Source organism: Podarcis pityusensis, assembly GCF_964106645.2.
Source record: "Podarcis pityusensis genome assembly, chromosome: 8".
In the NCBI taxonomy this organism is placed as follows: domain Eukaryota; kingdom Metazoa; phylum Chordata; class Lepidosauria; order Squamata; family Lacertidae; genus Podarcis; species Podarcis pityusensis.
Window position 1 is genome coordinate 81310925 of NC_138033.1, and position 24308 is coordinate 81335232.

Consider the following 24308-nt stretch of genomic DNA (forward strand, 5'->3'; position numbering starts at 1 on the left):
CGAGATTCTCTCATTTTACAGCCACAGAAAATGGCCTGGGCCTACACGAACCTCCCTGGGTGCTAGCATCCTTGGGGGAGCACCTTCTCTCAAAAGAACATGAGCCTTCTGGATCCGGCCAGTGGCCCAGCTAGTCCAGCATCCTGTTCCCTCAGTGGCCAACCAGATGCCTGTGAGGAAACTAGCACACAAGACTGGATCACAATAGCACTCTCCCCTCCTGCAGTCTACAGCAACTGGGATACAGGAGCACTGCATTCCTGGTGTCAGGGGGAGAGGGCAGCCCAGGATGCGAACTGGAAGTCCTCTCACTCCTTTATGAACACTAAGAATCAGCTCACTCCCCACCCTTCTGAAACACATGGGTATTTTAGGAAGGCAGGTTTCACCCTTATAGGAAAGCCCTGGAGATTTCCTACCCCACTGGAAACTGTTGTTGTATTGGACTAAGTAGGGTGTAGCGGTTCAAGCAGAGGGGCTAGAAATAAGGAAGGGCCTAGGTTCAAATTTGCACTTAGCTGTAGGAAAGCTCATTGTGTTTCCTTGGGGCAGTCCCTTTCTTTCAGCCAGATCTGCCTTGCAGGGCTGTGGTGATGAGAACATTGCAAAGAGGTGGGTGGAGAACTACGCATGCCACCCAAAGCTTATCTGAGGAAAGGTAGGAAATAAATACAGTACATAGTGGGGCATATATATTAAGATGAGTTTGCTGAAATTTCAGCAGCTGGCACTTGCTTTCTATTTTTTATTTTAGAAGTGGGGTTTTTTCAGTTGCATTTTCATGCTGTCCACTGCTCTGTGCTCCCATCAGAGTAAGGGCAGTACAGAAATGGAATCAATCATTGAAACAGACATTTGAGAAACAGCCCCAGCCCTCACCATGGGGGCAGATGATGTCCTCGTTGAACTTCAGGTCCTCTTCCTCCCGCTTCTCGGCGATGGATTCATCTGGAAAGCAAGGAGAGGATGCCACAGAGTGAGAACAGGAAAAAAACCAGGCCTCTTCTGCAATGACTCCGTTTGAGGAATGCTCTTCCTAGAGAGGTTCGTCTGCTGCCTTCATTACAGATCTTTAGTTTCCAGATGAAAACATCCCTCTTCAAACATGCCTTTGGGCTGTTAAGCAATCTAAGGCCTTTTATTGGGGGTGTTACTGTTTTTATTATTCTTATGCATTTTGTGTTTTTATGTTCTAATTGCCCTGTGATCTTTGGATGAAGGGCAATATATAAATTTAATTAACAACAGCAGCACGCCACAGCAGATGCTGAGGTTTACATTACTGTGTGCTCCCAATGGCCTCCTCAGCTGAAAGGAATGGATTCAGGTGAACAGGGTTTGCTTCCTGGTGTTTAGAGACCTTTGCCACACAACTCCTGAGACACAGGTGGCCACTCAACTGCTCCTGTCTCTGAACTGTCTGTACTCCAGCTGGTCATTGTAAGAACCGCCATTTTGGTGCCTCCGGTTCGCACATTTGCCCTTTTCCCTCCCTGTCCCTTTCTCCTTTTGTGCCGTGTCTTTTAGAATGTACTTGTGATGCTGAGGGCCAACTTCTTTGTTACCAGTCTTGTGAAAGAGGTGAAGAGATTTGATATCCACAGTGAGTCACGCATTAGGGGACCGATCAAGGAACTGACTTTACAATCCTATTTAGGCCATGCCTAAGAACTGTAGTTTGTTTTTGTTTCTTTCCATAAAATTTTATTGAAACTTTTTCATTGTAAAAAACCAAACTAATCTGAATAAAAATTAAAAAGAGGAGGGAGGAAGGAAAGGAAGGAAGGAAGGAAGGAAAAAAGTATATACAAAGTCCTCTCTCAAAGTTAGGTGTTTTTTTTTATTAAGGCTGATCTAAATGAAAACAAAAAGAGAAAAATAAAGCAAAGTCCTTTCTCAAAGGTTGATCTTAACTCTTGTGTCACACAGAAAGGGGGGAGCACTAAGTAAAACTAATTGCTGGACAACAGTGCTTAGAGCAGGGGTAGGCAACCTAAGGCCCATGGGCCGGATGCGGCCCAATCGCCTTCTCAATCCGGCCCAAGGAGGGTCCAGGAATCTGCGTGTTTTTACATGAGTAAAATGTGTCCTTTTCTTTAAAATGCATCTCTGGGTTATTTGTGGAGCCTGCCTAGTGTTTTTACATGAGTAGAATGTGTGCTTTTATTTTAAATGCATCTCTGGGTTATTTGGTGGGGCATAGGAATTCGCTCATCTTTTTTTTCTTCAAAATATAGTCCGGCCCCCCACATGGTCTGGGGGACGGTGGACCGGCCCACAGCTGAAAAAGGTTGCTGACCACTGGGCTTAGTGTGTTGGGACTATGACCTGGGGAGAGACCACACTTAAATCCCTAACTTGGCCATGGAACTCATGGGCGGGACCTTGAGCCATTTGCTGCCACTCAGCCTAACTCAGGGCTGCTGGGAGGATGAAATGAGGACAGCGTGGGGAGAACCATGTATGGCACCTGGAAGCTCCTCACAGAAAAGGGTGGGATATAAATGCAATAAAATAAATACAGTGGGCCTACAGCTTATGCTGGGGTTTCGTTCCAGGGATCTGTGCTCAAAGGCAAAATTAGGTAAAGTCAGAATGACCCCTGGAACCACCTCTGCGGCCTCAGATCTTGCAGTATTTCTTAACTGTTCTGCAAGATATTGCCGGAACATAACGCAGGGCCTTGTGTGATTGTCCAAGAGCCCTGTAAAGCAAGGCAAAGGGCTTCAAAAGCTGCTTCTGCAAAGGAAAATCCTTTGGGTGGCTCCGCAAGATCTTGCAAGAGGCTCCAGAGCCCAGTAAGCAAGGGTCTCCACTTTCTATTTATTTATTTACTTACTTACTTACAATCTGCCTAAAGTTGCAATCAAATAAGAAGAGTATGTGTAACTTGTGGGCCTAGTGTAAATAATAATTCATAGAATCACAGAATTGGAAAGGACCACGAGGATCATCCAAGTCCAACTCTCTGCAGTGCAGGAATCTTCCACCCAAAATGGGGCTTGAACCCGTGACCCTGTGATTAAGGGTTTCATGCTCTACCAATAATAATAATGATTCGTCCTTGAGGGGTTCCACATTCCAGATTTCACCAGCTCAAGAGTACAGGATCAACTGTGGAGCCCCTCGTGCGCTGAGGCCCTTCGGGCAAACCCTTTCCTTGGGATTTAACAGCATCCGAGTCCAGCCATCATCCCTTTGCGATGGGAAGGCAGGCAGGACTTTGCTCCAGTGCTAGGCAGGGAGGCTGCAAAATCCGTATAAAGGGGAGTGGGGAGGCAGAGACAGGAGGCTACCTTTGCTTTTGGCATCACCGTTCATCCTGCCGTTGCTCTGATCGGCATCCTCGTCTGGGTCATCCAGCTGCTCTAGGGCCAGCTGGCGCCAACTCCGCAATGACGATTTCCCAACCCAAAACCCGTCGTTCCTGAAAGGAGACAAAGAGGCAACATACTGTGAAGATCTTTTTATTTAATACAAACTTCATTGAATTTTTAAAAAACAATTACCAAGCACAAAGTGTTCAAGCACGTATGCAGTCATCCACCTGACACCGATACAGACTTGGGAAATCTTTTACATTACAGGTTGAGCTCCCATCCACTGGGATAATTTCTCCATAGTGGCCATTGTAACTGAGACGGAAGAGAGTTTACTGTACTATTGTACAAAACCCCGCTATAAATCAAAGCCATACCGAGTCAAACTCATATTTCATTTTTATTCCACTTATCATAACTGGACTTTCTGGTTCTGCGGCTGTGTGTCTGGCATGGTACCAATGGCTGGAATGTCAAACCACCACTGAGAAGGACTGGAGTTCAAATCTTGCACATGAAGAAATTATCTATTACAGTGGTACCTCTGGTTGTGAACGGGATCTGTTCCGGAGGCCTGTTCACAACATGAAAAGAGCGCAACCTGCAGCGGCACATCTGCACACGCGCGGGTTGCGATTCGCTGCTTCTGCTCATGTGGCGAAACCCGGAAGTAACCCTTTCCAGTACTTCCGGGTCGCCGCGGGACATAACCTGAAAGAATGTACCAGTGGTACCTCGGGTTACATACGCTTCAGGTTACAGACTCCGCTAACCCAGAAATAGTACCTCAGGTTAAGAACTTTGCTTCAGGATGAGAACAGAAATTGTGCTTCGGTGGCGTGGCAGCAGCAGGAGGCTCCATTAGCTAAAGTGGTGCTTCAGGTTAAGAACAGTTTCAGGTTAAGAACGGACTTCTGGAACGAATTAAGTACTTAACCCGAGGTACCACTGTAACATGAAGCGGATGTAACATGAGGTATGACTGTAGTTGCTTCAGAGGTCTTGCAAAGACATTTAATTTCCCCCAGCTACATTTAAATATTAAACAGCCTAGAAATGCTTTTAAATAAAATGAATGCAGCTATTGATTTCCAAGCCACTTGCTCTCTTTACAAAAATGTCTCCAGCAAAGTACGCCCCCCCCCCACCGACAACCACTCTCTGCACACTTGAAAAGGGGGCTTGCTTACCCTTTGACGGTCACCTTCAGCAAGTTGGAGACTGTTTTGTAGTCCTCATTCAGCTGGTTCTTCAGCCGCAGGACTCGGCACCTCTCCACCACACAGTCCCTGCAGAGTGCTTTGACTGAGGAGGAAGAGACAAGCAAAAAGACCCCCATCATCCTCAGTACAATATCCCTTCCTGTGCATTCTGGAGAAAGTGTCCTTCCATAGGGCAGGGCTTAGATCTAAAGCAGCTGAGACAATGACACAGCTTTCCTCCACCCCAAACCCAAAGACCTGCTTCATCCAGCTTCCTTTCCCCTCTTTAGGCTGCCATCTGGGCATGTTTATCAGACCCTTTAAACTTCCCTGATTTTAACAAGCAGTTAACCTTTCTCCTGACTGTAGAACAGGAGACATAGGGACATAGGAAGCTGCCCTATACCAAGCCAGACCATTGCTCCATCTAGCTCAGTCCTGTCTACACTGACTGGCAGCAGTGGCTCTCTAGGGCTTTTGGCAGTGTGTCTCTCCCAGCCCTACCTAGAGATGGGGATTGAACATGGGCCTTCTTCTTGCCCGGCAGATGCCACACCACTGAGCTACCAGTGCCCCTTCCACATCCCATGGAGGAGAACTCTGTTTATGACTACCCAAACTAAGGCTTTCAGCGTAGCAGCACCAGCACTTGGGAACATTGTAGGCAAGCACCTCTACCGTGTTGATATTTTGACATTTGCTGCAAAGCTGGTATTGCCAAGTGTGGTTAGAGAGTTAGTCTGATTCTGCATGGGTCATTTTTTCCTGTTATCTCTGGGGCACCTCCAACTAAGTTTTACTCCAGGCAAACCTATCGAAATGAATGGACCTAACTTAGCTGTAGCCATTCATGTCAGTGGCTCTACGTAAAATAGGACTAACACTGGGCAGAACTCTTTGAGATGCTTTAACACTCTTGCATGCAATTTAAAAAAAAAACAAGTTGGCAGCTTATAAATGCTATTATAACTAAGTGGCAATTGAAGACACGCACACCAGCCAGTTCCTGTCTGGAGGAGAGGGATGGCTAAGCGCTTTATGGAAAGGGGAAACCTCAGTCTGAGAGTGTCAGCTTCACTCTCAGCCTTTGCAATCAGCTTCTCTTGGGTTTAACAGCTTTCATCTCAAGATTCAGCCCTGAGAACAGCAGCTGGCAGGAACGAACTTGGGAGGGGGAGAGGCATAATTGAGAGGAAGGTGAGTTTACCAGCCAGGGCAGCAAAGAGCTCTCCCAGCTGCAGAAAGGCATGGGACCAGAAGAGAGTGTGGAGTAAGCATTTGGAGGTTAACACGTGTGCTGCAAAATAGATTTTGCTGGCACTCTGCCACTTGGAAGGCAGTATCAAGAGGAAGAGGTTTCAAGGGTGTGTGGTTGTTGTTGTTAACCGATCCATTCACCTCCTCTCTTTCCAAATAGTATGCACTTTTTATCACTTGGTTTAATTTGCCCTATTTAAACACTGTTGTTTGGCCCCAGCCACAGGATGGATTCCATAAGGAACAAGTGGCTCCCGTTGCTCACATCTCCTTTCCAGGAAACACTGTGCTCCTTGGGAGCTGCCTGCTAAGCCAAGGAAATTGCAACAGCCGGTGGAGTGTGGAGTGGTTCGAGTGTGGGAATAGCAGGACCTTAGAGGAGAGGCTTCAAATCCTGCCCCTCAGCCATGAAACTTACTGGGTGAGCTCTGGGGCCAGTCACTGCCTCTCAGCCTAACCTACCTCACAGGGTTGTGGTGAGGATTAAATGCCACCTTGAGCTCCCTGGAAAAATTGGTGGGATATAAATTCAATAAACAAACAATCAAAGGTTATGGAACTCTAGTAAGAGCATAAAAACCCTGCTGGATGAAGCCAATGGCCTGTCCAGTCCAGTCTCTTATTCTCAACCAGGTGCTCGTTATTGGAGACCTGCAAGCAGAAGAATTCTCCCCTCCTGCAGCTTCCAGCAACCGGCACTGAGATGCATTTACTGCCTCCACCCGTGAAGACACAGCAGAGCCATCGTGACTGGTCACTCCTCTAACAAGGCAGGGTAGTCCAACCATCACAAGATGATGCGGGAGGCAAAGGTGGCGAGGAGCTAAGCCATGGGTAGGCAAACTAAGGCCCGGGGCTGGATCCGGCCCAATCGCCTTTTAAATCCAGCCCACGGAGGGTCCGGGATGAGGATATTTCACCCCTCCCATTGCAAGAATCTGCTGATGTTTCAGAAAGGAGGGGGCGGATTTTGCTTATTACTTATTCCGCTCCAGCCTGACTTCAAAGAGGGAGTCTGAGTGTTATCTGTGTATAGATAAGGTCGCTGCTCATGCAGCTGTAACACTCAGCGCAGTCCAGCGTCTCCATTTAGTCTGTAGTTAGTTTGTATAGTAGCTGTAGAGAATAAAAGAAGTTATTCTACAGAAGCTGTCGTTCATGTGGTTCATGCTCTGCTGTGCTCCGCTGACTACTGGAAGTGAGTTTGGTGCTCACAGCTCTGAGCTGTGAGTCCACAGCACTTAGACCTGCTTCCTGCGTGGAAGGTCTCTGGAAGTGCTTCCCAGCTCGCCTGGCCCAGTCGGTGGCACTGGCTCAAAGGCAAAGCTGAAACGGGAATCAGCGTTTTTTTACATGAGTAGAATGTGTGCTTTTATTTTAAATGCATCTCTGGGTTATTTGGTGGGGCATAGGAATTCATTCATATTTTTTTTCAAAATATAGTCCGGCCCCCCAAAAGGTCTGAGGGACAGTGGACCAGCCCCCAGCTGAAAAAGTTTGCTGACTCCTGAGCTAAGCTCTCCTGGGACATGCTCCCTTCTGGGGTTTGGCTTACCTGTCAGCCTAGGTCCTCCTCCATATCTCTTGTAGAAGTAGTCAGCGACATATTCAGAGACCCTTTTGACGGTGGGTATTTTGTCCGGGTGCAACTTTCCGTGAGAGCACAGGCAGGCCGTGTTATCGATGGGCTTGGGGGGCGTTGACTCATCCAGCCACTGCTGCAGCCATTCAAGAGACACGAAGTCATAGGGGCAGCCTGGAAGGAGGAGGAGGACAGGAGGGCTGGGGTGGGGCATCAGCGCCACAAGCCCTGTTTGCTTGGGCTCACCAAAAGTGTCTGCCTTGACCGGTGAAGCTTCATGATCATACATTCCACCCCCTGGCCAGCAAAACTCAAAATCTAAACAATCTAATCTTCAACTTGGCAAGAAACAAGCAAACTGGGTTGTATCCAAGTCTGCCCTACTCAGAGTAGACCCGTTGAAATAATTTATAGTTGTGATTCCTGCATTGGAGGGGGTTGGACTAGATGACCCTTGGGTCCCTTTCCAACTGTACAATTCTATGAGTCTATTAATTTATATCCCTCCCTCTCTCCCTAAGTAGTCTAGGGTGGAAAACAGATGTAGCATTTGAAACAAAAGCGTAGCAAGCACTTTGAAAACAGAATGAAACAACATGAAAAACTATTACAGATAACATCTAAAATAAGTTAGTTTTTAAAAAACCCTAAAAGCAATTTGAAAGAGTTAAGAACATCCTTCCATCCAATAATCCTAGGGTTGCCTGGGATAGTATTATGCAGCCACGGAACACACCTGGGTAAACAGGAATGTTTTAAAATTCCTCCTGGAATGGAGTAATGATGGAGGCAGGCACACCTTGATAGGGAGGGAGCTGCACAACTGGGGAACCACCACTAAAAAGGCCATATTGTGGGTCAGCACCAACCAGGCAGCTCTGGAAATTAGTGGACCCAAGTTAGTCTTGTCAGTTAATTTCTACGGGCCTCCTCTGCTTAACGCTAACACAGACTGTGAAAGTCTAACACTTGTAAAATAGGACAACAACCTGAACTTCAGAAAATTAACTCCAGCACCCCACCCTCAGAAGGCCCTCCAGCTATTTGGGGGGTAAAGCAAGAAAGGGGCTTAGGCCACTGAAAATGTAGCCGCATGGTAATGTGTTTTCTCTCTCTCTCTCTCACTCACTCACTCTCACACACACACACACACACACACTCCCAGAGCAAAACAGAGGCTCCATCAGCCCACCCACATCCCAGCTGCTCATTTTCTCCCCTGCACTGAGCCAAAATGAGGATGAATGACCTCAGCTCATGGATGCATGAAGGAGCAAGCCATGCGTGCGACTGCTCCCTTAATGTAAGGTAACTCCATGCAGGTGGAAAACTAGTGCAATTATAGTGAAGGTTTATAGTGAAGGTATTATAGTGAAGTGCAATTATAGTGAAGGAAACTAGTGCAATTATAGTGAGGAGTGCTAGACACACTCTTTCCAATATACTTGGTCCTGGTTTGTGGTTTTTTAAGAGTCATTTGTTAAAGGACACCAACACCACCCCAGCCTTGCCCACAGTGGAACAGTTCGTTCTGCCACATGTCATCATTTATCTCCTTTAATTTATAGCCTACCTTTCTCTCCCAGAAGCTCAAGGTTGCAATGCACAGTTCTCCCCCTCTCCATTTTCTCCCCACAAGGTAGGGCTGGGCTGAGAGGCACCCAGTGAGCTTCATGGCTGAAGGGGGCGGGGATTTGAACCCTGGTCTCTCCCAGGTCCTACTCTGACACTCTAACCACTACATCACACTGGCTCTCAATAAAGTAAAGTAAAATTATCTGAAGACCTGTGGCATGCGCATGAAAGCTTATACCCAGAACAAACTTAGTTGGTCTCTAAGGTGCTACTGGACAATTTTTTTATTTTTTTTTTATTTATTTCAACTGCATCAGACCAACACCTGAATCTAAAATTATTTTGTTATTTATTTTACATCCTGCCCTTCCTGATAAAGCAGCTCAGAGCAGCAAACACTTCAGTAAACAGAGCAGTGGCCATGTTTCTTAATATTTTAAGTCACTGCAGATCGTAAAACACCCTAGGTTGACAGAACAGGTAGACAAATATCTTGGGGCCCAGCAGCAGTTAAGTTGTACTGTACAGAACATTAGACTATCCGGAAAAACCAAAAAGGAAACTTGGCTGGCACCCAATGTCCACACAACACGTTGTTCCAATATTTCCTCTTGGGACTTAAGACTAAGGCGGCTGACCAACTGCTTCTAAGTGTTGCCAGCAGTGATTATCTTTACCAAGAGATGCAGAAACGACTTTAATTTTCCAGGCCGGAACTAGACGCCACAGGATTTGATAAAAGTGATATAAATATTGCTAATTAGGAAGGCTTCATTAGAGATCCAAACAATGGGAGCGGGGGAATGCAAGGCAAATTTTAAATGCTTTCACATGTTTAGATGTTTTTAGACATGCCCAAGAGAGAGAGAGAGAGCACAGGTGATGTGAATTTGGGAAGAAAATTCTTGCAAAGCTTCCACTGATGTCTGCTTGCACTGTGTGGGTGCGGGGCAGGGATGGAAGGCACTTTGATGGAGCCTCAGGAGGCTTACTCGTCACCCCACCCTCCAAACCTCGCCTACAACAGTCTTATCCTTAACATGCAATACTGCAAATATTTATTTTTTTAAAAGACAAATGGAAGATCTTACAGACCAGCTTTGGCAGGCAACTTCTGGTAGAGCTCCTTCACCTCCTCGTGCTTGATCTTGCCCCTGGCCACGCTCTGCTTGCGCATCTCGGCCATCTCTGTGCACCACTCCTCAAACTTGCTGTTGTCCCTCTCTACGAGCTCTTGCAAAAAAGCTGGCCAATTGGGGGGAGGGGGACAAGCAACAGAATTAGGACTGAGAACGGAGCCCGGCCCTCATCCCCCACAAAAGAAAGAGGAAGCCCTTTCCTACACCTCTAAAGGCCTTGACTGAGAGTCATTCCCACAGACATCCATTCACCCCAGGGGAAACATCTTGTTTCATCAAATTCATATGGTTGCTTGATTCCAAAAGAAACCAAAAAAGCAGTTTAACAAAACAGATTTTAAAAATCAAACTATAAATAAGGATTAACGACAGTAATTGCAGACTTTTGAACAAACGTTCATAGAACTATAGAATAAAAACAGATTAAAACCTGCACCAACTCTCTAAACATCTGGGTAGGCTTTCTCTTAACAGAGATGTTTTTTGCAGGTGCCAAAAATAGTACAGTGAAGGCAGCTCTCCGATATCAATAGGCAGGGAGTTCCAGAGTGCAGGTGCTCCCACACTGAAATATTGAGTTCTTATAAATGCAGAACAGATATTACGTTGCACCTGCAGTAGTGCCTGTTCTGCTGACCGAGGGAGTCAAGTGGGTGTATATGGGGTTGGAGGCCCCCCTTTGAGAGGAGACCCCCAAAATAAGAATGTCAGAAGAGTCTGGCCGCAGCTGGAGCAAGCCAAAATGGACCCACCTAGTCCACCATCCTGGTGGCACAGTGGCCAACACAAAATTATTAATTATTATTATTTATTCATTTTATACACCGCCCTATACCTGGAGGTCTATGCCCTATGCCCTTATGGGACCTATGTGCAACAGTACACTCTCTACTTATGAGCCCCAGCAAATGGCATTCAGAGGCAATTTGCCCCCAGTAGTGGATGTAATAAGCCCCCCCCCCCGAGCCAACATTTTCTTGAGAGTAATTTACAGGTTTCCGCCAAAGGAGGATTAAGCTCATGTAAGGTTTCTGATGCAACCACCAAGCTGACTTGCCACCTCCTCAACCAATATAAAACATCTCTTGGGGGGAACAATGTGTAGAGGACATTTGCCATTACTTACGACAACATCCACTATATACAGACCCAAGAAATTGATTCATAACAGTCCTTTTCACACAAAGGAAACAAATCTAACCAGGGTGGTCAGTGTGAAATAGCTGCAGAGTGATACTGATGACTCTGTTACTTATAAGGTGGCTCTCTATGCCCTAACAGCTAGGAAGAAAGAACTGGATGGGCAAGTGATCAACTGAAATAGGGACTCAGATAAATTTATACAGTGGACGCTCGGGTTGTGAACATGATCCGTACGGGAGGCACATTCGCAACCCGCAGTGTTCGCAACCTGCAGCACTGCGTCTGCGCACACGCGGGTTGTGATTCGGCGCTTCTGCGCATGCACCGAAACCCGGAAGTAACCCGTTCCGGTACTTCCGGGTTTGGCGCACTGCGCAACCCAAAAACACGCAGCCTGAAGCGTCTGTAACCCAAGGTATGACTGTATAAAACACACCCGGCATTCCCCCTTTGACTCAGCAAGCTACCTATTTGGGGGAAGAAAGAAAACATCACCATCTGTGCCCAACATTTGCTGAGTGGACACAAGGTGGCTTGCTTAGCTTAACATGTGCCCCACAACAGGTTTGCCTGCACACACACACACACGCCAGGCAATTGCCACACCCTGGGTGCACAGACTGGGAAAGAATAGACAACACACAAGCACACAAAACTCCAACTCCAGCCTTACCTGGAATTTCAACACTCAGCGATTTCTCCCGGGTCTGCAGCCTGTACACCAGCATGTAGGCGTTCCGAGAGCGGTAAACCCCCTTCCCGCATTTGAGCTTCCGAGTCTGAGATTTAGAAGGCTCTAGTGGGGAGAGAGAAGCCAAGCACAAGAGAAGCCCTGAGACATCTGCTCTCTCTCTCCTGTCACGGAAGCAGAACCTGGAACGCTCTTCCCTCTCAACTCACTGATCTGTGATGGGGCCTTTTCAGTGGTGGCTCCTGGGTTGCTGAGCGTTCCGTCCTAGCAAGGCATTGCCCTGCATCTCACCCCATCCAGAGTGCTTCATCTGCCAGGTTCAATGCAGCTAACCTTTGGCCAGACCCTCCCACCCCACTTCTGCAGCTTTGCCAGAGTGCCAAATTTATTTGGGTGGATCCCCATGTACCCCCCCCATTAACATGTTTACTTTTTAATGGATGCCCCATTCACATCACCTGCCAAGCACATGAGGAAGGAAGACAGCACAGAGCAAGGAGCCAAGACTGAAGGTGGTTACTTCCAAAGGGCCTCATGAGAGCCAGCAATTTGGAGCTATCAGATACACAAGCCTCACCAAACGTGGGTTGCGTAAACACGTTATTGAAGCCGTTTCTTCTGGGGATAATTATGCCAAGGCACAAGAAGCTTTATTGCTAGTGGAAATGGCAACTGAGTAGTTAACCCTTTGCTGTTCCCAATACACCAGGCATACCCAGCTTTTGGCCCTTTGGATGTTGCTGAAACTACAACTCCCATCAGCCCGGGTCAGCACAGCTAGGGATGATGGGAGTTGTAATTCAGCAACATCCAAAGGGCCAAAGGAACCCCACAGTGTGTCATTCCAGGAGTGCTCACAGGACAGACAGGCAGTCTTCTCTATCCTGTGGCCCTCTAGATGGTGCTGAGCGATGATTCTCTCAATTCCCTGGCCTTAGGGAGTCATTCGTCATCTAATACAAAATGCCTCTAGGCACCTTACACACACCCTATTAAAAATGATCACTGGGTCTAATTAAATAATATGCAAAGAAGATATAACACATAAACATAATCATGTTCCCTCAAATACCTCAGAGAGCAGATATGCTGAAACAACATTAATGATGGCACAAGGCAAGCCTTACTAGGGAGAGCATTCCAAAGACCAAAAAGAGGGGCCCGTAACCAAAAAGGCCCTGTCGCTTGCTGACACCCTCCAAACCACTCTCAGGGAAGCGCCTCAGGCAATGAATGCAGGACCCAGGCAAATGCCAGCCAGGACACAGACATCGAGGTCCCTTGCTTTATTGATTGAATCTGGGATTTGGTGAACCGAGCCTGAAAACATAGAGGCAGTCAGGGCAACTGCACCAGATTTGGACACTTGGAGGGACAGAAGCTGTCTCCCCACCATGGCTGCTCCAAACGGTTTGACTCCTAACTGCTTATAGGAGCCAGGGCCTCCTCTGCGTGTTTTTGGTAAGGTCTTACCTAGGTCTTCTTCTGCCCCCAGCTGCAGCTTCTTGCCCTCCATCTTCTCTATCTCTTCATCGTTGAACCGGTACCACTCTCCCGTCTGAGGGTCCTTCACGTGGGCAATGTAGTGGCCGGAGTAGGCGCTCACGCCACGGTGGATGAGGACTGCACTCAGCTCATAGACAAAGATGCTCCCTGGAAGGAGGATCACAGAATCAGAGAACTGTAGCATTGGAAGGGACCCATGGGTCATCTAGTCCAACCCCCTGCAACGCATAGGGTTGGCAAAGAGAATAGCCCCTACAGCGTTTATGGCGTTACCGGCTTTGTCATTGTAATCTTCTGGGAGGCAGAGATCAGCCTTTTTGTCCCCAACCCCTTGGGCCATGGTTGGTGTACATTGGGATTGGCAGGATAGAAAGCAGGGAGCTCAACAGCAGGGTGGTGCCAGAGTGACCTACTTTTGCCCCTGCCTTCCTCCTTTTTGAGTTCTAGATGGGGAAACACTGAGTTTGAGGATGCTGACAGCAAGTGCCACAAACCTGGACTGGTGGTAAGTAAGAAGGCAGGCAAGGCAGGGTCTGGTGAAGGGCAGTGAGACTGCTAGGGCAGTGCCCTGTTTGCCCTAATGGACCAGCCCCGACTGCCACCCCTTCATGCCCAATCACAAGCTGCTACTTGGCTACGTAAGATCATAACCTCACCTTTGTCTTCCATGTAGGGCTCCATGTCCAGCAATTCTGAGAACTCGATGTAGGCGTTCAGCTTCTTCTTGTGACCTGTTTGCCTAAGGAAGTAAGGAAAGAAATAGCAAACGGTAAGGCCGAGTTTGGCAACTCACAACACACCTGCGGCACCCCACTTGTCACCTTTTTCCAGGATGACGAGGAACCGTTAGTGAGCTTCGGGTTAAGTCAATCAACCAGCTACTAATCCACCGAACAGTTATCTTGTCCCGTTCAGTTTGATCTGCGGCACTGTTACAGGCGCCGCATAATATCCATTCTGCCTTGGTAAGAAATTGATCTTTTCATGTAGCAGCACCTATACTGACAGCAGGCAGGAGCCTTTTCTGTCCTCTTTTTAGCAACTGCTGAAACCATTTTTGTTTAGGCAAGCCTACCCAGATGTTTAGGGACGCGGGTGGCGCTGTGGGTAAAAGCCTCAGCGCCTAGGACTTGCCGATCGAAAGGTCGGCGCTTCGAATCCCCGCGGCGGGGTGAGCTCCCGTCGCTCGGTCCCAGCGCCTGCCAACCTAGCAGTTCGAAAGCACCCCCGGGTGCAAGTAGATAAATAGGGACCGCTTACTAGCGGGAAGGTAAACGGCGTTCCGTGTGCTGCGCTGGCTCGCCAGATGCAGCTTGTCACGCTGGCCACGTGACCCGGAAGTGTCTGCGGACAGCGCTGGCTCCCGGCCTATAGAGTGAGATGAGCGCACAACCCTAGAGTCTGGCAAGACTGGCCCGTACGGGCAGGGGTACCTTTACCTTTACTTATCCAGATGTTTACAAAGCTGATGCAAGTTTTAATCCCTTGCTATTTCCCTTGTTATTTTTCTTACTGATATTTTTCTTATTGATAATTTCGTTTGTTTTATCTCCTTTTGTAAGCTGCTCTGAAGTGCTTGTTGTAGTTTGTGAAATAAAATGGGGGTGTAAGCGTAAGCCTGCCTCCTTCCAGTACGGAGGGATCTGACCACAGCAGCTCTGAAGGCTCCCACCCTGGGGTGCTGGAACAAGAAGAGATGCTTGCCTGTCAAACACGAAGCGCATGAGCTGCAGGTTGAGGGTGCATGGGAGGCTGAGGAGACGGATCCTGCGGGTGGCATTCTGCTTGCTCTGGCAGGTCTCACAGAAGTAGCGGTTGTCCCCTTCCAACTTTTCTTCCTAGCCAAGCAAGAGACAAATGGAACAAAAGTCACCTGGATGCCCCTGAGGCAGGCTAGAATTTCACCTAGGTGGAAACAGACATCAAATCCACTCTTCAGCTCCTGAATCCATGCATGGAAAGAGTGTCAAGGATGCCTATGGGTCTTCCTTCAGTGGTATTCTGGGAACAGCTTCTATGGCAGGAGACCAGAATTTGGGGGCTGTCACTTGATACGCAGAAGCTGAAACCAAACTGTCTACATCTGGAGACAGTAAACAAAGCAGGACCCTTCTTATCTCCTTTTTCAGAAAATATCCTAATCAATTTATTCTCTTTGCATATGACTTTGAGGCTTTTTTAAAATAATCAAGCAGTGCAGAAATTTCATGAAATAAACTTTTTATATGTTAAAAAACCCTCAAACAAAAAATAAACATCCATTTATTAATAATCACATTTGAACCTATTAAAATAGTATTTATAATGTTGCTAACTTGACAGAGACCACACTTAAGATTATCCTTCTGAGGCAGCCTGTTGGAATTAATTTTTATAAAAGCTCCATAGGCACAAAAATCCCCAAAGGACCGACTTCCGGGGGCGGCGCGAACGGCAATGGCGGTCCTCTTCTGAACGGGAGAGGAGGCTCCGCAGGCAACGGGTCGTCCGCTACGGCGAAGCGGAGACCCACATCGGAAAACCCCAGGCGGCAAGAGCCTGGGGTCTTGAGGCTCGGTGGGCGCCTAGAGCGACCCTCCAAGTGCAGAAGGAACCCCGTAAGGGGCTCCGGAGCACGGAGGGGGGTTGCGGCGCTGTGAGCCGTTTCGCAGCCTGAGGAGCGAAGCCGCGCTGCTGCTGTCGGTGAGCGCTGATCCCTTTTCCTGCCAAATTACGGATCCGGATGAAAAAGCAACTAATTTGTGAGTAAAAGACTGAATCACTCGAAATTTGAGACTTTAAAAGGGAAACTTAAATTGGCTTGAACTTGGCTGTGAGCGGAGAGACGTGGAAGCAGGAAGTCCGTCTTCCGCAGCCATTGAACTTGAAAAAAAGCAATCAGCTGGAGGAGTGGAGGCTGAAAGAAAGAGACTCTAAGTTTTACAGATCTAAGCATCTATTTGAACTTGCATTTTAAAGTAAAGACTTCAAGTTAAAGATTTGGGATTTCTATTTGTACTTGACTTTCCTCCTCTTATTGGATTACAAATTTAAAGGTGAAACCCAGAGTCAGGAGCTGCCTGAGTACTAAGGGAGCTGTCAGTACTGCAGATTTGGATACTGTATATTGGAACTGGAAACAATCTGAGGGTATTGATACCTTTTAAATTTGAAACATTCTTTTTGGAGATAAATAAGCACTGTCTGCAACAAGGTAATCATTTATAAACTCTGCTAAGTATTTGTATCTGAAGGTTCTTGGACATTAATCTAGACTCTGAAAGATAGATTAAGCTCCCTCTAGAGGATTGGATTATAACAGTGATTTTACATACACTTTTTACTTTCGATTCCCTTGCTGTTTGCTTGCTCTGGACCTTTCCATTCCCATGGGAACAACTCAGTGTGACCTTGACTGACAGATAACGTTGGAATGAGTGGCACAAGAAAAAGAGGGAGAGCTAAACAAACAACTCTAACAACTCTAACCTCAGCCTTACAGACACGCAGATCATCTGTGCCTGCTTTGCCCTCAGAAGTGGAGGGTGAGGGCGAAGCAGAGCAGTTACAATTGGAAGATATGGCCTCAGGAGCATCTGCTTCTATACTAGATAACTAGAAAAGGATGGAGACAAATGGAAATTGCAGAGTCTAGAGAAAATGAAAGACAAAGTGCGAGACTGGTTACATTACGCTCAGATCAAAGAAGTTTTTAAAAATGATAAGAAATTAGGGTTCCAGGTGGAGAAATCGAAACTAGAAACAGAATTGTTAGAACCAAAGATTAAGGTACTTTCAAGGATGTATAACTTGCTGTTGAAATGGAATACACAAGACGAAACGGTTAAATCGGCTATGATAAGGTGGGCACAGGACATTGGGCATAATATCATGTTTGAGGACTGGGAGAGGTTGTGGAATAATGGACTGAAATTTACTGCATGTAACGCCCTGAAAGAAAATGTAATGAAAATGATTTATAGATGGTACATGACCCCAGTCAAACTTGCTAAAATTTACCACCTGTCTGATAATAAGTGTTGGAAATGCAAAGAGTGCGAGGGAACGTTCTTCCACCTCTGGTGGACTTGCCCTAAAGTGAAGGCGTTCTGGGAAATGATCTATAATGAACTGAAAAAGGTATTTAAATATACCTTCACTAAGAAACCAGAGGCTTTCCTTTTGGGTATTGTCGGCCAAGGGGTGGCAAAGAGGGACCAGACATTCTTTATGTATGCAACAACAGCAGCAAGGATACTTCTCGCAAAACATTGGAAAACCCAAGATCTACCCACACTGGAAGAATGGCAGATACAACTGATAGACTACATGGAACTGGCTGAAATGACCGGCAGAATCCGTGACCTGGGAGAAGAGAGGATTGAGGAGGACTGGAAGAAATTTAAGAACTATTTACAAAAGTATTGTAATTTGAGTGAATGCTAAATAAGATGCTAGACTAAAACAACTGAGCACCACTAAATTTAGAAGCTTTTTTAAGAAAATAAGTAAGGCTGTGAAAAATTAGCTCCTTTTGAGAATTATATGATTATGAAATATAGAAGGGATATAAGAATTTAAACAAGATGATAAATTGCTGACAAAATGTTTTAACGATGAAAATGGGAGCGGGAGGTGTGAGGAAGTCCAAAGAAAATGTGAAAATATGTTAAGATCGATGTTATATTGTTTATTATGTCTATTTTTATTGTAAAATTTAATAAATTGCTATAAAAAAAAAAAAAAAAAATCCCCAAAGGACCAACAAACTAAATGACATATGCAAAAATTAGGGCCAACTAGGATCAATCTCCTCTATTCAGATCCCACCCTTGAGATAAAGCAAAGAGCAGCCGAAAGGAAATTGGCCTCAAACCATAATAGGCTGGAGGATGAAAGTGACAAGGAGAAAACTCCCAAGGAAGAGTTGATACCTTCAGAAACTCTGTGATGCAGTCCGACAGTTGCTTGTGGCCCTGGATGTTCAACTCAAGCTCATAAAATTTTGATATGAGTTTGGACTCTCTGCCACACTGGTTGCAGCTGGGGAAGAGAGAAAAAAAACACCACTGAAGACTACCTCAAGAAGAATTACTTCTTCAGAAATCACGGATATCATTATTTATTAGTCACTTTTTTCTCACGGTAGCTCAAAGAAACTTACAGTATTTTAAGCAAACACCAAACATATATATATAGATAGATAAATAAATATAGATATAGATACACATACACACACACACATTAAAACCAACTTTTTATTTTTTTTAAAAAAGTATTCTGTTTTCAAAAAACTACTATAAAAATATTCTATCCACGCAAAAAGGCCATATATATCGTTAAAACCCAAATGCCTGATGAAAAAGGAATGTTTTTGCACAGAGCCTAAAACGGTGGTGCCAGGCAAGCTTCCCTGGGGAAAGCATTCCACAAATGGGGAGCCACCACTGAAAAGGGCCTGATCTCATGTTGCCACCCTCTGGACCTCCCATGGAGGGGGCACATGGAGAAGGGCCTAGGAAGATGATAGTAGGGTCTTGGTTGGTTGGGGAGATGGTCCTTGAGGTACTGGGGTCCTAAGCCTAATAATAATAATAACAATAACAACAACAACAACAACAACAACAATTTATTAACAACAACAACAATAATTTATTTATACCCCGCCCATCTGGCTGGGTTTCCCCAGCCACTCTGGGTGGCTTCCAACAAAACACTAAAATACAATCACCTATTAAACATTAAAAGCTTCCCTAAACAGGGCTGCCTTTAGATGTCTTCTAAAAGTTTGGTAGTTATTTTTCTCTTTGACATCTGGTGGGAGGGCGTTCCACAGGGCGGGTGCCACTACCGAGAAGGCCCTCTGCCTGGTTCCCTGTAACTTGGCTTCTCGCAGCGAGGGAACCGCCAGAAGGCCCTTGGCGCTGGACCTCAGTGTCCAGGCAGAACGATGGAGGTGGAGACGCTCTTCCACGTATACTGGACCGAGGCCGTTTAAGATTTATAGATCAAAATCAGCACTTTGAATTGGGAATACACAAAGCTAAAGCACCAAAAGACTAAGAAGAGGAGAAACTTACACTGTAACGTAGGCATACTCTCCACAAAACTGCTTTTGGACAATGTCTCGCACATCTGGGTTTTTCTGTGAGGTTAGGGTATCCTCCAACAGGGACATGAACAGCTTGGAGAACTCCTGAGCATCCTAGGAGAACAGTACAGTTGCAAAGGCAGCATTGATAACACAGGTAAATTAACAAACTAACAAAATAAATGAAGAGGGTGCTTAGCTCTTTTGTTATACGTTATAGCTCCTTTAAAGAGGAGGCAAAGCAACCACCACCACCCCTCATTGCATCGATTCGGGGATGGCACTGCACCTCAGCAATGTACAAGGAAATTAAGAATGGAATAGGGCCATCCTCTTCAGTGGCAAAACATCCCTGGTTCACCTCAGCTCAGGGAACTGCGGCTTAGCATTACAGAGGGCAAGTGGATTGATGTGCAGCTGCTTCTGCAGAAAGAGCAAGGCAAAACACGCGCTCACACGCACGCACCCGAACGTTACCTGTTGCTGACCTGTGTCCAAACCCAGCGCTTTAACAAACCCTGATGGATCGATATAGCGCCTCTTGCTGTTCTGCAGCAAAGCAAACAAGTACTGGAGGTGCTCACAAATCGTCTGAGGCTCATAATCTATCAAAAGGCAAGAGGATTCCTTCAGAGATTTACCCACCATGACGCATATACTCATATTGACAATGGTCACCCCCCTCTGCACACACTCTGTTATAAAAGACCTCCCCCTGCCCCACTTTGCTACACATTGGGAGGGATATACACAGCATACCATCTGCTGGCAACTGAAAAACTAACAAGATGTGCCATTCTGAATAACAATTTAAAAAACCAAACCCTTTCAGAAAGGGAAGGTTTCCTCTTCATTTAGATTTCCTTTCTGTCGAGGTTTGTTTGCGACTTTGCTGCTGCTTAGATACTGCGCTGCCCATGAGAATCCACTGTGGTCTCTAGAGGCTGATTCACTGACTCTGCTCAGGATATAGAGCATTACCTTCAGCAAAACTCTCCTCTCTCAAACTCTATCTGTAAAATGGGAACAAGTACCCAAGCAGCGCTGCTAGATTGAGAGGACCACAAAAGCCAATAGCTATGTAGGGGGATAAAACATCAGGACACAGTAGCAGCCTCTAAGCAGACGGAGCCTTGTCAGAGCAAATCAAAAGCCACCGGCCCATGTGCTAGTGAGCAGTGGGAAAAGTCTGACCAACTTACCCTTGTTTGATGCGGTGCCCTCTGCTGTCACGTACTCAGGGCGGGCAATTGGACACAAGTAGAGCGCCTGGCGGAGCTCCAAATTCAAGAACCACATCTGCAGAAAAGTGTTGACGTAGCACGTGGCACCCAGATTTGTGAGGCCCACAAAGGCATTCTGTGAGGGGAAGGGGAAACACACAACAGAGGTATCACCAAGCAGGTCACAAGGGCAGCCCTTTGCCAACCTGGTGCCCTCCAGATGTTTTGGACGCCAACTCCCATCAGTCCCAGCATCACACAGCCAACACTGGCTGGAGTCAATGGGAGTTGTGGTCCAAAACATCTGGACTGCGCCCAGCAGGCAAACCACCAAGTGGTTACCTCCACAACGTTAACCAAGAGCCTCCAGAAGATGATGGCTGTGAGGTCCTTTCAAGACAATATATCCTGCCTTTAGTGCACTTGACCTGTGTAATAGTTTGGGGGTTGAATTTGTAGCACTTCACAGCAGGGATGGGGAACACCTGTGGTCCCCCAACAGCCACAGTAAACATAGCCAATAGTCAGAGATGACTGGAGTTGGGAGCCCAACTACAGTATAGATAGGCAAACTAAGGCCCAGGGGCCGGATCCGGCCCAAACCCCTTCTAAATCTGGCCCACAGAAGGTCCGGGAATTAGCGTGTTTTTACATGAGTAGAATGTGTCCTTTTATTTAAAATGCATCTCTGGGTTATTTGTGGGGCATAGGAATTCGTTCATTTAAAAAAAAAAAAATCAAAATATAGTCCGGTCCCCAACAAGGTCTGAGGGACAGGGGACCGGCCCCCTGATGAAAAAGTTTGCTGACCCCGAACTACAGGCTCCCCAACCTTGGTTTACAGGGAGGTTCATTGTTCCTCTTTATTTAACTATTACATTTTTAACATGTTTCTCCCCTGACTTTCCATAAAATGCCCGATACGTCTAATATTTAAACAAACATAGCAGAATAAAAGAAAAGTCAATAAAATCCAAACAAGGTAGCTATTCAAAAAAAAACTAATGAGGAAGAAATACCAAAATATTTTTACAAGCTTCCTGGTACATGGGAGGGGTCATCCAATGGTATTTTTCTCTGCAACAGAATACAGTGGTATCTCAGGTTACATATGCTTCAGGTTACATACGCTTCAGGTTACAGACTCCGCTAACCCAGAAACAGTGCTTCAGGTTAAGAACTTTGCTTCAGGATGAGAACAGAAATTGGGCTCCGGCGGTGCGGCAGCAGCAGGAGGCCCCATTAGCTAAAGTGGTGCCTCAGGCTAAGAACAGTTTCAGGTTAAGTACGGACCTCCGGAACGAATTAAGTACTTAACCTGAGGTACCACTGTAGATTGAGATGAAACAGTCAGATAAAGCTCTGCTTGCAGTACTCGGTCCCTCTTATTGACAGCTACTTCACAGAACTGGAAAAGGAACTTTACAGCTACCGCTAAGAAACCTCTATCAGTTCTGACAAAACAGCCAGGACCACAAAGAAAATTTCAAGCCTTCCAATTCTATAATCAAGTTGAGGATGCATCTTGGGGGAAATAATCCTCCTTCACACAGGCTTCAAGGCCAACACATGAACCCTGGAGTGCCAGGAGACCATAGTAGCGTTACCTTTTTTCTCCTCTCGAAATTTGGATCGTCAATATTGTGAAAGGTGTTTTCATCTATCTCCCCCAGCCAGATGTGCTCACCAATTCCTACCAGGCAGTTTGGGTTTCCTCGGCAGTTTCGCCTGCAAAAGCAAAAAGCAGCAGGATCTGAACCCAATATTCTGACCTCATCACACTGCTATCAACCAAGACCACTTATGTCCTGATGACACCTGTGTGACTTCCAGCACACCTCTCCAGCAATTAGTCGCAAGCACAGCTTACAAGCCCCACCAACCACAGAGGAGTCCTGAGGTAACTGCAGATAGAGTGCCAGGGTTGATGATGCTCCCTGACATGTTTCCTCCTTCCCCCTACAAATTTCAACAAAAAGGACAACTTCTGCACATTCCCCACATTGCCTAGCTGTCAGTTTCTGTGCTGCTTTTGCTGAAAAGTGCTTGTAAATCAGAATTGCTAAAAGGGGTTATTATTTCCAGCATTTCTATCATGTCTTTTCTCCAGAGAACTCAAAGTGGTGTAAATGGTTCTCTCTATCCTCTTTAGTCCCCACAACAATCCTGTGAGGTAAGTTAAGCTGAAAGGAACGGACTGGCCCCCAAGGCCACCTGGTGAGCTTAATGAATGAGTGGGGATTTGAACCCCGGTCCCTAAGGTCTTAAGTTTGACATAGTACTATACCACACTGGGTTAAATGACACGGAGGTTGCAAGTATATCAGTTTCAGATGAAACCACCTGCCTCCTGTATCAGGCAAAAGAGAGGTTTACGGGCACAACAAGCCCCTTCCATAACAACCTTCCATAAACATCTGACCTGTGCTTTTTATTTAAATTAGCATGGAAATTAAAGACAAACCATGTGTAACTGCAGATGCTTAATAGATCATCTGCTTTTAATTATATGGTGCACATAAACTCACACAAAAGACAAAAGACCCACCCTTGAGTTCACAATTGAAAGCAGGGGAAAGGAGGGATTAGAGGAGAGAAAAGAGCTCAGAAAATGTTGGGGTTCCTCACACACCAACAATCTCAGTGAGGGTCCCTAACATTGAAGCAGCAGCAAATGAGAACTATACAGCTCAGTTTTGCCTACTCTGACTGGCTGCAACGGCTCCCCAGGGTTTCAGTCTTTTCCCACATTCTACTGGGGTGGCAACTGAGCCCAGAACTTTCTATGTGCAAAACAGGTGTTCCACCACTGAGCTGCACAGCCCTTCGTAAGAACTTCTAGAATACCCAGAGAGTCGCTTTGAGTAGCCACGGCAAAAAAAGCAACTAATATATTCAATAAAAACAAATAAAACGGTGGGTGGGGGAGAACAGGTGGGGCTTGTGTGCCATAGGGAGCTGCCTTCTCTCGAGTAGCCACGTTGGTCCACCTACCTCAATACTGCCTACACTGACTGGCAGCAGTGGCTCTCCAGGGTTTCAGTTAGGGAGCCTCTTTTTAGCCCTATTTAGCGGGTATTGAACCTGGGGGCTCCTGCATGCTGTGCAGGTGCCCTGCCATTGACTTGCAGTACAAAAGGCTGATTTCCAGCGCGACGCCGACGCCGCCCTGTGGTTCCCCCGGGGCCCTAGCCTAAGCCCAGCCTGCCGGCCCCTGAGGCTTACCTGCAGGCTCCGCGCTGACAGGGCTCCAGGCCGACGCGGTAGGCCGCCTCGATGTGCTCCTGGGTCACGGCCTCGGGGGGCACCGTCTCCGTCCAGCGCCAGGCCGCCTTCTCCAGTTGCAGCCGAGGAGCCATCCCAGGCGCGGCTCCACGACCCCTGAGAGGGGGGCGGAAAAAGGAGATGCAAGAGGGAGGGAGGGAGGGAAAGAGGGAGGGCGACCAGGAAGCGGAAGCGGACTGGACGCCCTAGGAAGTGGAACCGGCCTCTCCCGGAGCGACGCAAAAGGCCCAAAGCAGGGCGGGGTGCCGGGGAAGCTGTTAGCCGCGCCTCGGCGCTTGGCTGTGACGTCAGACGCAGACGCGACGGCATCGCCGC

The 24308-nt window shown here is 46.8% G+C and overlaps 1 protein-coding gene across 1 annotated transcript in view; it reads right to left on the reverse strand.

Moving 5' to 3' along the window:
- Nucleotides 1-24093, reverse strand: part of USP48 (ubiquitin specific peptidase 48) — a 40446-nt gene extending 16353 nt beyond the window's left edge. Inside the window, exons 1-15 of the mRNA XM_081017655.1 lie at nt 23934-24093; nt 22316-22436; nt 20688-20844; nt 19963-20090; nt 19475-19599; nt 18329-18437; nt 15120-15253; nt 14072-14154; nt 13383-13562; nt 11892-12014; nt 10032-10181; nt 7335-7535; nt 4511-4625; nt 3297-3427; nt 880-948 (exon numbers count right to left, since the gene is read on the reverse strand). Of these exons, the coding sequence (XP_080873781.1) occupies nt 880-948; nt 3297-3427; nt 4511-4625; nt 7335-7535; nt 10032-10181; nt 11892-12014; nt 13383-13562; nt 14072-14154; nt 15120-15253; nt 18329-18437; nt 19475-19599; nt 19963-20090; nt 20688-20844; nt 22316-22436; nt 23934-24067 (1960 nt within the window). The 5' untranslated portion in view covers nt 24068-24093. The remainder of the gene's footprint in view (nt 1-879; nt 949-3296; nt 3428-4510; nt 4626-7334; nt 7536-10031; nt 10182-11891; nt 12015-13382; nt 13563-14071; nt 14155-15119; nt 15254-18328; nt 18438-19474; nt 19600-19962; nt 20091-20687; nt 20845-22315; nt 22437-23933) is intronic.
- Nucleotides 24094-24308: the final 215 nt, after the last annotated feature.